General features: G+C 35.5%; 2 protein-coding genes across 2 annotated transcripts in view; one reads left to right on the plus strand and one right to left on the minus strand.

Annotated features, from left to right (window-relative positions):
* LOC131632652 (uncharacterized) overlaps positions 1–8,573 on the plus strand; it is a 33,050-nt gene extending 24,477 nt beyond the window's left edge. Inside the window, exon 3 of the mRNA XM_058903393.1 lies at positions 8,427–8,573. Within this exon, the coding sequence (XP_058759376.1) occupies positions 8,427–8,573 (147 nt within the window). The remainder of the gene's footprint in view (positions 1–8,426) is intronic.
* An 849-nt stretch (positions 8,574–9,422) lies between these two features.
* Positions 9,423–10,630, minus strand: LOC131632660 (LOB domain-containing protein 25-like). Its single transcript, XM_058903401.1, has 2 exons — positions 10,531–10,630; positions 9,423–10,229 (listed from the first exon to the last, which is right to left on the minus strand). The coding sequence occupies exon 2, from the start codon at positions 10,217–10,219 to the stop codon at positions 9,731–9,733; it is 489 nt and encodes a 162-aa protein (XP_058759384.1). The 5' UTR covers positions 10,220–10,229; positions 10,531–10,630; the 3' UTR covers positions 9,423–9,730.
* Between the last annotated feature and the right edge of the window lie 4,870 nt (positions 10,631–15,500).

Consider the following 15,500-nt stretch of genomic DNA (forward strand, 5'->3'; position numbering starts at 1 on the left):
TTGTCTATGAGTTCAGGTTTAAGATGACTTACAAGTTTCTTTTTCTTAGGTTGATGAGCCATAAGGCATAAGTTTGCTGATTCTTCTTCATCGCTTGATGAGCTTTCACTAGATGAATCACTTTCCCACGCTATGTAGGATCTTCTAGATTTGTTATGACCTTTGCTTTGGTTCTTCTCTTTTTCCTTCTTAAGGTAGGGACAATCCGGTTTGTTGTGACCGACTTTGCCACAATTAAAGCAAGGCCCTTTGATTTTTCCTTTATTGTTGTCATCTTGTTTGATTGCTTTCTATAGTTGATCAAGCCTTTGTCAGAATGTTTTGCTCCATTTTTCTTTAGGTATTTGTTGTATCTTCGCACAAACAGTCCCATTTCCTCATCATCGGAGTCTTCATCATCACTTGTATCACTATCCTCTAGCTCTTGTCTTGAGGTCTTGGAGCTTGAAGCTTTTAGAGCTATTGACTTCTTCTCTACCTCTTTCTCCATGTTCTTCTCTTTCTTTGCTCTTTTCTCATGCATGTCAAGGCATTTAAGATGTTGTTCATGTTCCTCTAGTTTACCAAAAAGAGTGGTAATGTCTAAGGTGTTTAGATCATTTGCTTCCTTTATTGCTGTAACCTTGGGTTGCCATTCCCTGTTCAAACATCTTAAGATTTTGTTAGTAGCAACTGCATTGGAAACAGGTCTATCAAGAGAATTTAAACGATTTTTCAGGTGAACGAATCTCTTCTGCATGTTTTCGATGGATTCACCATCTTCCATGTGGAAAAGTTCGAACTCTTGAGTTAATGTATTGATTCTAGCTAGTTTGACATCATCCGTTCCCTCGTGGGCAACTTGCACTATGTCCCACATAGCTTTAGCGGATCTACAATGGGAAACGCGATAGTATTCATCAACTCCTAGAGCTGAGATTAGAATGTTTCTCGCTTTCCAATCGTATCCATATCTCTTTTCATCTTCAGCATCCCAAGTATTTTCTGGTTTTGGAACAACTGCACCAGCTGCATTTGTAATGGTGATCTAAAAGGGACCATTGACAATAGCTGCCCAGATGTTCCTATCAATTGCATTGATGTGGACACACATACAATCCTTCCAATAGCCATAGTTTTCACCGTTGAAAACTGGAGCTCTATTGTGAGCCTCTTTAGGTCCGGAAGCCATCTTTCCAATAAGTGTTTCACGTAGCACGGAATAAACCAGAGCTCTTGATGCCACTTGTTAGACGCTGGCCTAAGGATCTAGAGGGGGGTGAATAGATCTCACAGAGTCTTTCGGAATTATTTCGAACTAAGGCGAAAGCGGTTCTGAATCGACTTGCGTCTATTTCGGACCGTTATTGCAAGGGTCGTATATGTGACAAAACCATAAGATAATTGGGATTAACGATGAAATGATATGTTATTGAATCAATATGTTTTACTATAGAAAATCGATTAACTTCTGATTTGATAGACTTTGAATTGCAATGCAGTAATAGTGAAAGAAGCAAAAACACAAACACTTGGTGATAATGATCAAATTGATGGTGATTCAATGTGTGATGAATTGTGATGTTTATGCTAGTTCTTAATTCACAATTTTAACACTCGAATCGTTGATCAATTTGCAATTATAACCAAATATGAACAGAACGTAAATGAAAGGATAAAAGCGATAAGAACACGATATTTGTTTAGGCAGTTCGTCGATCGTCCTCGCTACGACTACGTCTGCCCCCAATTCCAAACTGAAATTGGGATATCTTCCATTAATGTTGAAAGCAGTTTATACAAAGAAGATAACAAAGCGATAAACAATAAACCAAATTTGTCGATCCTTTGAATCTTCTTCCCCCTTGATCTTGAGCCAGATCAAGGTCTTCCAAGAGCTTCACTTTGATCCCTTTCTGCAGTGTCTTGAATTTGCTTGAACACTTGTTCTTCAATCTTCACACTCAGCTGGATCCTTGATGAAGTCTCTTGATAAAAACCCCCAAAACTCACCAATCTTGGAGGACAAAACCCTCAGATTTTATTCACCAAAAACCCCACAAATCTTCACCCACTAGGAATCTTCAATTCCGTTCCATGGACGTTATCGAAATCGATCACTAACCCTCAACGCAAGAATGATTATGTGTAATTGTGTTGGAGATGATGAAGAAAGAAGATGAGAAGCATTTGTGTATCTTTCAGTTGTTGGTGTTAAGGAAACTGCAATAATGAACCTTGGACAATATATATGAGAGCTAATTAGTTGGAGCAGAGAAAACCAGAAATTTTGGAAGTTTTGATCAGATAGGTCGACCTCTTGTAATGCTTAAGTCGACCTAACAGAGCTGCATTTGCTTTGAATAACATTTGTTCCCAGTTAGGTCGACCTGTTAAGGAAGTAGGTCGACCAGAATCCTCTTCAGATACGTTTTAGGGACTTTTCCTCAGTTTAGGTCGACCTAGTTGTTGTGTAGGTCGACCTATCAGAAGGATGTCTAAATTTCTCCACTTTAGGTCGACCTGGGTTGGGAGTAGGTCGACCTGACTGCTGTTTTTCTGAGTTCTTCTTGTTTTACTTGTCATGAGTCGACCTATATGTATAGTGGGTCGACCTGCTCTGTCTTGAGTGACCAATGGTTGCTTTTCTTTGAGTTCTTCTGCTTGTGCCTTGTTGCTTGTTTGCTTGTGGAGTTTGCCATGTATCAAAAACACCTTTGTGAGTGTGATCTTGTATTTACATACTCCCCCTTTTTGATGATGGCAAACCAGTTGCAAACGCTTCGTTAACAAGTAGTGATAGCTCCCCCAGACTTGTATGTGTAAGCTGAAGCTTCTTCATACTGAACCCAAGCTCCCCCGTACTCTCAGCACCTATCTCCCCCTTTGACAACATCAAAAGAAATAGAACAACGGGACAGTAGAAGCGAGTAGCGAGATAAAATAGATATAGCGCTAGCATGGCATAGTATAATAGATAAATATAGGTAGAGATAGCATAAGAACCAAACATATTTAAAGGTACACTTTAACATACATAATAATCCAAGAGATTAAAAAAAATACGACAACATATAGCAATTGAACATAATAATAATGAAATGAAATGCAATGACATGATGGTATGATGGAGAATGCATCCTAACGCATGCCCCTTCTTCCCCTTCCTCTTTGAAATGTATGAGGACGATCTTCTTCAACTTGTTCCAACAGATCAAGCACAGAAAGATTGAGGGTATTGAAGCTAGATTGGCATGACGGTTCAATGTCGTTTCCTCATATTGATTCTGTCTTAAAGTGGAGTTGGATGCAAATGTTTCAAAGTCAGCTTTGTGGTCCTGAACCAAGCCATATAACGATTGATATTGGCGTTGTTGTTCGTCATAGCGGTCTTGTTGAAGGTGTTGCATTTGTTGGAATTGGAGCTGCTGTGTGTCGAAGTGTTGTTGTTGTAGGAGTTGCATATTCTCTAACATGGATATGATGTTGGTTTGATCCGGCGGAGGTGGAGCTGTATATCCCCAAGGGATATCCTCTTGTTGAGGAGGAACATATCTCCAATTTGCATCCTTATCTTGTGCAACATCTTCCATATGGTGATCATTATCATTTGCATTGTCTTGATCAAATCCTTCTTCTTCATTACCTGTAATGTTTCCAAACTCCGTGGGATCATCATAATTGTAAATAACCTTCCCGGTTCCCTTTTGAATGAGATAGTAGGTTTTCCTAACTGGATTCTAATGGTATCCCATAAGGGTCAAGGTTGTTTGTGAGAATTCTTGAGATTGTTGCATGCTGATGTAGTGCAAGTGATCAAGCCTCATGCCGAAATGGTTGACAATTGTCTGAATTATTGATTCAGCATAAGCAAACATCGCTTGAGAATAAACATCGACACATGAATCACAATCTAATACAATAATCAAAATCCAATCCACAAATATTTTTCGGAATCAACTCATGAACAACAATAAGAATCGCTCAATTATGGTTCAAGCATTTAATCGAACGCCTAAACCACAACAACATGCCTCTCATGAGAATTCAAGGAATCAAGCAATTACAAGTATCGATTCACAACAATTATTCATCATCAAGTAAATTAATCATCAACAAAAATTAATCATTTAAGTGATTCAACAATTATATTCAACCATCAACAATTCTTTCATAAGTAACAATTTCAACACTTAACAGTAAATGCTTATAATCATAGAAAACAAAAATCAAGCGCAAGAATCATTACCGAATATGCGAAGAGGAGATTGAATAAGAAGAAGTAGGCGTGAATGAGGTGTGTCGCGATCAAAAAAATTGCATGGACGGATGGAGTTGAATCCACGACCTTCACAGTTGACGTGGAGATCTTTGCGGCGGACAGTGGCCGGCCAGAGACGGAGGCGGAGCATCTGAGGTTGGTACTGCGGAGGTTCGGCGTGAGAAAGAGGGAGATCGGAAAAGTTTTGATGAGTTTTCGATTTTGTGTTCTTCGCGTTCTTGAAAATTTTTATGAAGTTGTTGTGAAAACTTGAGATAAATAGAGTTTGAATCAAGAGAAGAGAGAGAGAGAGAGAAGTTTTTTGGGTTGTGGCGAATTTTTTACTTATGAGGGAAAATTTAGGGAAAATGAATATATAGTGCTCCCCAAATTTGAATTTCAAAAAGTGCGCCAAAATGCATTTTGAGACCCATTACAAGGAAATATGTTTCAGTGCAAAATTCGAGAATTGTTGCCGGTGGAGAAGACTTAATGCGATAAACGGTGCAGAAGTTATGCACGTTTGAATGGCGAGAATCATCTGTTCATCTGAGACGGAAAACTCAACAGTGCAGAATATTCATGCACACCTTTCAAAGAATGCAACGAAACTCGAACTTCTGACCAAAATCTGAACTCGGGGTCTGAAGCGAAATTGTAACCGACAAAATTTGCGAAAGAATGTCGCAATAATGGGCCTGATCCGAAAAAAATTGAGGAAATTGTGTATTTTTTAATCTTGTTGCACAGTGCCGAAAACTCCGTTTTGTCATTAATTCTGAACGCTTTTGCAATATTATGGAATTTCAGGTGTAGAATTTACCTTCGATTTCAACATACAAAATTTTGGGGACATTGAGATGGAATTTGCGTTAATATTTCAGCTGGAGTTGATATACGGTGCTGGAGTTATGAATTTTTTTCCATCCAGGAAACAGTGGTTCAACACACTTTTTCATTATATATCCTCAAGTAAATTGCCAATACAGAAATCTTCTTCATAGAAACAATTCTCAACCCAAACACATGAAATGTATTAGACCTCCAGACGGTTCTTTTGGCATTAATCGCTTCAAACTGACTTAGCGGACAGAAGTTACGAATTTTCGAACATTCAAAAGACAGTTGAACAGTAAATATGAATATCAGGGAACTTACACTTTTGGGTATCTTCCTCAAAGAATTGGATTCCGGCCTGAACACGAAAGATGTACAAAATGCCAAAATGGTAGAAAGTTGTGAAATTTGCATCTGCGCTGTAAAACTGACTTTTGATCTGAACTGTCTCAAAATAGTGAAAACTCTTGACTCCTTCTTTCATTCAAAGCACATTGGAGTGCGAGGATGCTTGCTATGATAGGGATTTGATCGATCCTTATAAGAGAGCTTGAGAAAAACTGCTGACCATATATGAACTTCAAGAAACTTGAATTCTCATTTTACTGTATTGACTGACAGAACCGTCATTTCTGCTGTAGCTTTCGGAAAATGGAACCTTGATCGCGTGATCATAGAAACAGTCACATGTACGTTTGCATATGACCTAATGAAGGGACGTACATGAATGCAAAGCTTAAGCCAGTTAGCAAAAGATAGGAGGAAAAGTTTTAGGGTGCAACAACAATCTATTTACATAAGGTGTAAATTGATTTGCATAGTTGAAAACTGGAATTTATATAACTGGAAAATATGCAACTTCAATATGTAATTGAGTAGTTTAAAACAAGATTTTCTACTAGTAGAAATTAGGCAAGATGCAGAGGCAAATAAACTACACCGAGTTGATTTATTGTTTAATTTGGATTATTGTAGTATTTATCGAGTTTTGGCGTATTTTGAGCGGCCGAGTCAGTATTGTTACGGGATAGCGGGTCGAGAGTCAATCGTGAATTTAAATATTTTTAATATTAGAAATATTATTAGAATAATATTTAGCGTTTTGGGAATTTTCCGAGTAAGTAAGATTATAAACCAAGAATTTGAAACTAAGAGTAAAGGGGGTATACTGTAAGTAAATTAAATGGGCTTAGGAAGTTATGTTGTATGTGTGAATTTGAGTGGCCTAAATTGGAATAGAAGTGAAGTAGTATCACTTAGGTTTTAGAAAACCAGAAACATAACATTGTGAAAAAATAGCTGAGTAGCAGAGAAGAAAAATAGGAGAAGAGAGAGTACGAGCAACTAAATAGCATAACGATTTTGGGTTAGGGCGACCTTCGATCCAAAGGTAATGGTGGGGTTCTTGCTCTATAAATGAGGGTGTGATGAATTGTATGTGGGTTTTAGGGAAATAATATTGTCTATGTGTTTTCGATTGATTTTTCTGATATGTGTGATGTTGTGTGTTGTTGTTTCTGAAAGTGTATTGGAAAATCTGTTGATATGTGATTATTGTTTGGTTGGGTTTCTGTGATTGTTTGGATGAATCAAAATTATTGTTTGGTTGGTTTTCTATGATTATGCTGTGAATGAACTGATGATGTTGTGGTGTTACATTCTGGAATAGAAATTATTAAAGGAAAATCGTTTCTAGGTGGAAAACTGAGACCGGGACGAAAAACAAGTCTAGGATGAGAAAGAAAAATTGATAGGGACGGGGGCCCCATAGCAGGGACGGACGTCCCTTAAGGTAGAAGAGTGGGGAGGACCCCACATTGGAAGTGGGGCGGGCGGCCCTTAGCAAGGGGCGGGCACCCTTGGCCTAGGAAGTCCCATATGAGAAGGTACACATTTAAGGGGCGGGAGTCCCTTAGTGGGACGGGGGGTCCCATTTCTTCTAAGTTACTTTTATTAAAATTGAATAGAGACTTGGTATCAGATTTACTGTATTAGGTACTGAGTATTAGAAATTTGTAATATTAGGCACCACTTGCAAATTAAATTGCAGACTTGCACTGGATTCAATTTAGCAACCTTAAAATAAAATTAGCAGCCACTTGAATTAAAGTCCCGTAGTAGATGTAAATTAGCAGCCTTTTGATTAAATTTGCCATGTATCTGCGTTGAAGGCGTGAATGTCGTATGTGATTTAAATTACGAAATGTGATATCCCATTTGAATGTTTGAGAATTTATACTCTGATTTTCAAAAAATATTTGGGTAGAATTGGGGTGTTACAATTTGCATAGTAAGAAACTTGAAAAAAAAAAGCCCAAGACTTTATGTCATGAGCAAGAGAAGGTTATGCAATGAGTGTTTGGTTGTTTGAGCATCTAAGACTTTTAGTGAAGAAGAGTGTTATTATTATACCTTCTTGAAATATAAAAGCTTGAATCCAAAGTCTTGAGTCATAATAGCTTTATCTTTGAAGTTCATCTTTGCCTTCTTGTCACCAAGAGATTTGTCTTCATCAAAACAATGTTCATCATAAAGAAGCTTGACTTCACAAGATGTTGGTGAAATTTCTATAAAGAATTTTAAAATTTAAGAGTAAGGTCATTTGAGACGCGATGAAAAGATGAACACAAAAATGGAGATTAGAATTTTTTAGGGAAGGGGTTTCTTTGTTTTAATAAAAAGAGAAATTGATAGTGTTTTCAGGTAGACGGAACGAAGGTAGAAGCAAATATATAGGATTTGGTTTATTAAGTTTAATAAACTTAATTTTTTTTAAAAATCTATTTGTTTCTATGCGTTTAACAGTTATTAATAGGTTAATAAATGCAAACATTAACATATATTATTTATAAATAAAAATTGATTTTTTTTTATTTCTACTATTTACACCCGTTATCAAAGAAACCAATGTAGTAGACATTTGATTATAATAATTTTTTAATATAGGTGTCCATTTTTAAATGTCTATACTAAAAATAAAGTTTAGTTACGAATTTATAACCGCGTTTGTTATTTACACCCATTTTTAGTATAACGGGTGTAAATTTAACAATTGTATTATCATTTTTGCATTCGTGATTACATAATTTTTAGGAGTATTGTGATGAATTCAGTGGAATTTTGAGTTAAATATGAATTAAAGATTAAGAAAGAATAAGAATTTCCAAAGGAACGAGTTGTGGACTTATGAAAAATTGAAGAAAATGCAACGAAAAATGCCAATTTTGCACTGGATTTCTCGCGACTGTGATACTTTCATTGTCGTGATGGATGCGCATCGCGACCGCGATATGACTCATTATGGTCGATATGGTGTTTTATTCTGACATGTGATTATGCTTTCTAACAGCTTTATAAGGAGATTTTTACCATTTTGGTTAGGGTTCCGAATTTTGTTAGAGAAAGTGACGACAAGAGTTCCGTAGGAGGCAATTTTGAGAGCAATGGAAACCATTCGAGGCCTATTTCTTCAATTATTTCATGTAACCTTCTTTAATCTTGATTTGTACTCTGTTGAATATGTAAGTTTGATGTTATTTGAATGTTTGAATTCATAATTTCTATTGAATTGCTTTTGTTCTAAATGCTTGTTGTGTGTGGACGCGTACACAATTTGATTTTATATGAGTATGGATTATTGACTATAAGTCTACCGATCTCAATTAGGGCATTGTTCTACTTTTCTAATTAACTAGGGATATGTAATTACAATTCGTAGCTAAAGAACTAATGCACGTAAATCGCCTAATTTCACTTCAAATTTACCTAAGAAGATAGGAAATTGTAGTAGTAATTAGTATTATCGTATTTTATTTTTCGCAAACCAATCCGACTTTTTTTTTCTTTCCAAACTGAGAGGAAATCAGTTATTCATAGTAAAACTAGTGTTTGTTTTTGTAACTAATGGTGTTTGATCTATTACTTGAACTGAAGAAAGAGCACCATTCAACTAAAGATGTTTGATCTATTACTTGAACTGAAGAAAGAGCACCAGAGTCATGCCTTTTGACTTGAAATCTATATACATCCCTAGCATTGATAAGCACCTTAGAATCATCACAATGAACCATATTGTATTTTTTTCTTTCATGTTTCAAAACCATATAGAAAATTCTGTTAATAGTTGGTAAGAGGTTCATCAGTAAAATTTGAATGCGCACAAGATCAAAATGATCATTCAATCTTGTCATAAAACAAATGGAATGAGTAATTCCATGATGGTGCTTGACATTTTTTATGACAGTTTTGCATATAGAATGACGAGGACATGAACAAATTAGTGTTAGGAAATCTAATTTGCATAACTTAATTTTAGAAAACCCTATTCCATCATCCAATCAAAACTAAACCAACACAAAATACACTCAGAGCGAAACCAAACGAAACTTCATCTTCTTCTGTTTGTTGTATGTTTCTTTTTGAACAAGTTCTTTTGTGTTGACAATAAGATATACATTTTATAAAATATGAAGATCTTCATTTTCACAAACTATAATATCAAATATCATACACATATATATAGATACCATTTAGAAAGACATTTTACAAATATTATGTATATCAAGTTGTTTATAGATAGACATGTATATCAAGTAAAACACTATATGTATAATTATAAGAAACCCTCCATGTAGGGATATAGTAAGATATATATCACATATTGTCACCACCTCCACTTGTGTGATAAGCTTCCCCTAGTGGATCATTATTGTTCCAAGGTGAAGGACAGTAAAAAGGTGGTGGAGGAGGAGGAGGAGAAGAAGGTCCTCCATGTTCTTGAGGATTTGGTAATATTTGAGTATAGCGAATCAAATCGGCATTAGTAGAATCGAGTTCCTTTTGGAGACTAATAACTTGTCTTTGGAGGACTGAAATAGCACCAACACAACCATAAACAGGATCTTTAATTCTTGCCTCAGCTTCATAGGCAAGAGAGTTGACTGCATCTTCTCTTTGATGAGGTTGAACTTCATTCAGAAGTTTACTCACGTTGCTTGCACCAAATATTTTGTGAACGTTTGCGAATTTCTGTGGTTCTTCTGGTGGAAAATATGGAGCAAATATGCAATCTGGCATGCACTTCCTTCTCAAAAACTTGCACGCTGCACATGGTGAGTTTGAGTATACGCTTGAAGATGCCATTACTTATTATCTTCATATCAAACACAACAAACTAAATTACATTAACTACAAACTCCGAACTATAAACGATATAAAGTTATAAACAATATAGTTCAGATATACTGATTATTCAATAAACTTAAAAAATAATTTCTTCTTAATATAAGGAAATAGAGGGAATAAACCTTTTCAGTTTTATTCATTACGAATAATTTAGAAACTAAAACCTTGAATCAAATCTTACACAGCATGAATTTATTATGAAAACTAAACATCAATATATAACAAAAAGAAGAAGAATGAACAAACCATGTAAATTAGATGATGATTACCTTTCTTTATTCCTCTTGTATAAGAAAGTAAAGGGTTTACAATTAAGATCTAACTATTCTTAAATAATAAGAATAATAATAGAAGTGATAAAGAGACCAGAAGAGAAGTCTTGGGAATTTACTATTGGATGTGAGAGTACAGAGAGAAAACCCTAGCTAGTTGTAGGACATGATGAGAGAAAACCGCAAATACAATGACAATAGATAAAGCACATGAGCATTTTCTAGAGAGAGAGTGGAAAAGAAGGTAAAAGACAAATGCAATAAACGGGGGTTATGAGCTAACATGTGAAAAAGAATGAATATGATATGACACAACCTATATATTCTTGAATATCCTATGTGTAGCTATGAATGTATGTACGTTTTCTTTATGGATTTTTGATTCTCCCTGATCTAAATATATTAAAGAGGGATCTGAATACAAAAAATATTTACTCACCTTCAAAATAAGGAGTTACACTTAGGACAAGAAGAGGAAACTAAGCTCTCTTAGGTGTCCAACTTTCAGGTCCACTCCTTGTGGGTAATCCAATTTGTGATGGATGTTTTTATCCGTCTTTAGAAAATAGTGATGGTCTTCTTTGGTTATGGTGTAGGTTAAAAGGTAGATATTTGTTCTCCTTTGGTACGGGTTTTTTGGATATTTGTTTGGAGCGCAGTCCTTCTAATTCTACCTGTTTTGTAGTTAATATGTATTCCAAGTGTTTTCGGGCAGTTAAGAGAGTTAAGTGGGCGGAGTTGAATACTAGAAGAGTGAATTTTGGAGTTGTTGTTTGGTGCGTCTATTAATTAGGAATTGATTTTATCATTAATTGTAAATTATCTCATTTTTTATAGGGTTAATTAACTTTTTCGTCCCTTTAAATATTTCAAATTTCGTTTTTAGTCCCTTCAAAATTTTCCTTCAAGAAATCGTCCCTTCAAAAATTTTCTTCCGAACTATTGGTCCCTAACGTCAAATTTCGTAGCTAATCAGTGGCTAAAGTCGTAGCTAATCTCTAGCAAATTTGACGTTAGGGACCAATAGTTTTAGACGAAAAATTTTGAAGGGACGATTTCTTAAAGGAAAATTTTGGAGGGACTAAAAACGAAATCTGCAATATTTAGAGGGACCAAAAAATTCATTAACCCTTTTTTATAATAGGTTTGATAAATTAGACAATAGAATATTTGTTATAATTTGTAATTACGTGTAATTACTGATACTATTATATAAAGTATAGAATGCAATAAAGAAAGACATGAAACAAATTTTCATGACATGGTATTAGAAGGTTCGATCAAATCATACATGTGAAATCGTGTTAGCTTCGTCTCATTAGGCAAAATTCCACTCGGTTGCGCTCATTTCTTCCATTCTTGTGTTCGTTATCGTTTTGAAATTACTTTTTCGATATAGTTTCGTGCCGGCTCTTGATTTTGTTTCGCTGTTGACTTGTGATCATGATTCTTCATTGATTCGTGATCGTGATTTCGTTGTTTATTGGTGATTTTGTGTTGCTTTGTGATCGAGATTTTGTTTTGCAATGGCATTTGGTGTTATAGTTAGTTTCGGGGGCTGTTTTTTTTTTGTTCGGAGATTTCACGGTGAGGTTTGTGGATTTGTTCGACAATTGTTCTGTGACTGTATTCGGTGTTTCACTTTGGTAATTAGTTTGGTGAGTGATAAGTGGTATTTATACTGTTTTTTGTCCGTTGTTTCTTTAGCTTTTTCACTGTTTTATAATTGATTTTCCCTTTATTTTCATGTTTTATGCTTTGGCTTGTTGTTTTTATTTATTTCAGGTTTAAATAAGCTTTCCGGATGATAAAAGACAAGATTTGGAAGAAAGACAAAAAATCGCGTGAAGACAAATTTTCTCTAGTAGTAAATCCAGAGCTGCATTACGGGCACTCGTAATGCACTCCAGACCTGGACCATTTGCCTTTGTGTCCTATGTTATCAAATTGACACAAATTACTTCGTCGATTTTATTTCTCACCATGAGTGAGTAGTTTTATAAGGATGAAGGGTCATGAGACCTAACTCTAAACTATATGTGTAATCGACTTATTACTTATGAGAATTCAAAACCGCGATTATTTTATAAGCTTGAGTTTTTATTTTATACACTTGTTCCGAAAGTAAAAGAGTTTGCAGGTATCGATAATGATTTGAAAGAACTTGTACCGATACCCAACAACAAGTTTGTAAACAATCAAATTCAATGATACGAAAGTACTCGAATGCGATTGAGAAATGTCCCATTTTTATAGCCGTACAAAAGTAATGACCTTCGACAAACAACTCTGCGCGAGCGAAAGCCAACGAGCGTCTTGTTTATCGAAGGTAAGACAACGCGTTGGTGAAAGCATGCGTTGTCTACATTCATCTATTTTCTATAATTCGCGCAAGAATGATCATAATTAAAACAGGTCAGTTACGTAGAGACTTTAGATAAGGAATCATAACCCTAAGTATTTTTTGTTTCCAGATTAATTCCAAGTTTAATCCATTTAAACTGTTTTCAAAAGTACATATTTATTTAAGTTGTTTTGATTTAAGTGATTTTTCACTTAAGTATTGTTAATCCCTATCAATTTGATTACTCTATCTTTGCATATATAAGATAGAAGTCGGTACTTAACCATTGGTATTTGTGGTTTCGATATTTTTACTACTTTGACATTTGTCGTGCACTTGCGGACGTGTCAAGTTTTTGGCGCCGTTGTTGGGGACCAGTTGCGCTTGATATCAAATCTCTGTTTGATCACCGTGTAGACTAGAGCTTTATTTTTTCCCTTATTGACTATTTTTGTGGCTTGCGTGGAGTCTATCCAAAATATTATCAATTATGCAAACAATTACCATGAAGACTCGTGTTTCTATGCCTACAACCCAGGGTGGACGGATCAGCCAATTTTTCTCTATAATAACCACTCTCATTATCTTGAGGAACCACAAGATTCCCAAAAATCCAACCTCGAAATTGTTTATGGAGGATTTCATTAGAACGCAAGCTCGCTCTAACCTGGAATATATGATGGACAGCTTTGTGGCGACACAAACTCTCTAGAATGAAGAGTTTAGAAAGCAGAATCTCCATATTGTTGAAACCCTTAGGCAGTTAAATACAATGGTTGAGTCCCTCCTAACTTGCAACAAGGCAATAGAGACCCAAATATCCCTTCTGGCACAAAGACTTCTAGGACCCTTCCTTGAGGGACACGTGGATGTTGTAACACCCAGTAGTGAAAAACAAATTGAATAACCTAGGGAGAGTAATAATGAGATTGAGAAGAGTTCTGGTGACAAAAGAGAAGAGAGATTGGAAAATATCAATACCAATGTACCTTTGTTTGAGGTCCTTCTTAAAAATAGAAAATTAGAGGACTATGAAATTGGGGAAATTACTAGTTTTAAGAGTGGAAGGTTAACCCTTGAGGAGGGAAATGAAAGGATTAAATCCAAACCTGAAAAATATGATACACATGATTGAACCAAAACCACCCCCACAAGTTCAAAAATATGAACCACCCCACAAAAGAAAGAAAAAGAAAAGTAGTTGATATGAAAGATGGCTTGATAGGTGGACATGGAAACATAATATTGAAGAATCATTTCTGAAAGAACCATCTTGAGTGCTTACCCTCATGAACCGTCGAGCCATGCGACGTTAAACGAAGCGCTATGATGGGTCTGTAACGTATAGCCTAAATATAGTACTGCAAGTGCACAGCCTATCGATGTAATATAAAAGATTATCGAACCACAGAGACCAATCGTCAATCTATCAACTCTATTGCTAAGGTGCTTATCTAAGGTGAACAAGAATATTGTTGTGAGTGCAACAAGGTAAGTGCGTGAAATGAATAACAGTTTAAAATGACAGGTTGGAATGTAAATCATGAAATCAGACTATGATCCAGACATGCATAAATGAAACGACTCATGGGGCAGTATTTTCTATTTGTAGCAAAGAATCAATTTAACAAGAACTTGTAGCTTTTGGCTACTAAGAACCGAATTTACTCTTTAATTTAACTTCCTTTATTATCACATATAAATGGTGCCTTCCGCGTTAAAGAGATAAATCTATTTTTAAGAAATTGATAGTTTTGGCTTAACAGAAAAGTGATTTTTACTTGGAAAGATTAACTTAAAGAGACTCTTGGTTTTTAGCCAAGAGTCAGATTTCAAACCTACAAACGCGTCCGAAAATAGTTTCAAAATCGTTTTCTAAAAAGAGTTAATGATTCCTACTTAACCAACCAAATCGCTTTCGCTTCTTTTGTTTGGTTAAATAATAATCAAGTCATATCTTTGATATGGACGGCTTTCGATCTTACCCAATAAACATTTAAACTCAAATTGACTTAATTTAAAAGCAAAACATCCCCAGAGTAATTTCACTAGCATGATAATTAGAACACAGACATGATGACAATCATTACACTCAAACCTTTATAATTTAGCCAGACATAATAAGTGCGAGTCTATAACACATGTAGACTATGATAAGTGCAAGTAATTAAAAGGGTGCGAGTCTATAAATCGTGTAGACTATGGTAAGAGCATTTAGAGTCTATAAATCGTGTAGACTATGGTAAGAGCATTTAGAGTCTATAAAGCATGTAGACTATGGTAAGAACAAGAAAATAAATAAAGCAAGTAAATTGAACCTTACTCCGATCGGAGATTGAATCTTGATACAAAGTGAAGGCTGGTATGATAGACTTCAACCAAAGTGCTCCAAGACTCGATTACAACTCAATCTACACCGTAGTAACTCCCCGATGTGAAGAGGTTACTACTTTACAGAAACTGATAGTATATGGCTTAAGTTTGTACTAAGCTTGGATGAAAAAACGAAAATAAAAAACGAAAATATATATAATGGATCTTGGAAGTGCGTAAGGACAAGAGTGCCCCTCAAATCCTTTTGAGCGGGAACCATTTTGTGAAGGCCACGGGCGCGGAAGCTCCA

This window comes from Vicia villosa, unplaced genomic scaffold (genome assembly GCF_029867415.1).
Source record: "Vicia villosa cultivar HV-30 ecotype Madison, WI unplaced genomic scaffold, Vvil1.0 ctg.000977F_1_1, whole genome shotgun sequence".
Classification (NCBI taxonomy): domain Eukaryota; kingdom Viridiplantae; phylum Streptophyta; class Magnoliopsida; order Fabales; family Fabaceae; genus Vicia; species Vicia villosa.

Excerpts from the sequence above, each read along its gene's own strand:
- LOC131632660 (XM_058903401.1), bottom strand. The coding sequence starts at position 10,219 with ATGGCATCTTCAAGCGTATACTCAAACTCACCATGTGCAGCGTGCAAG.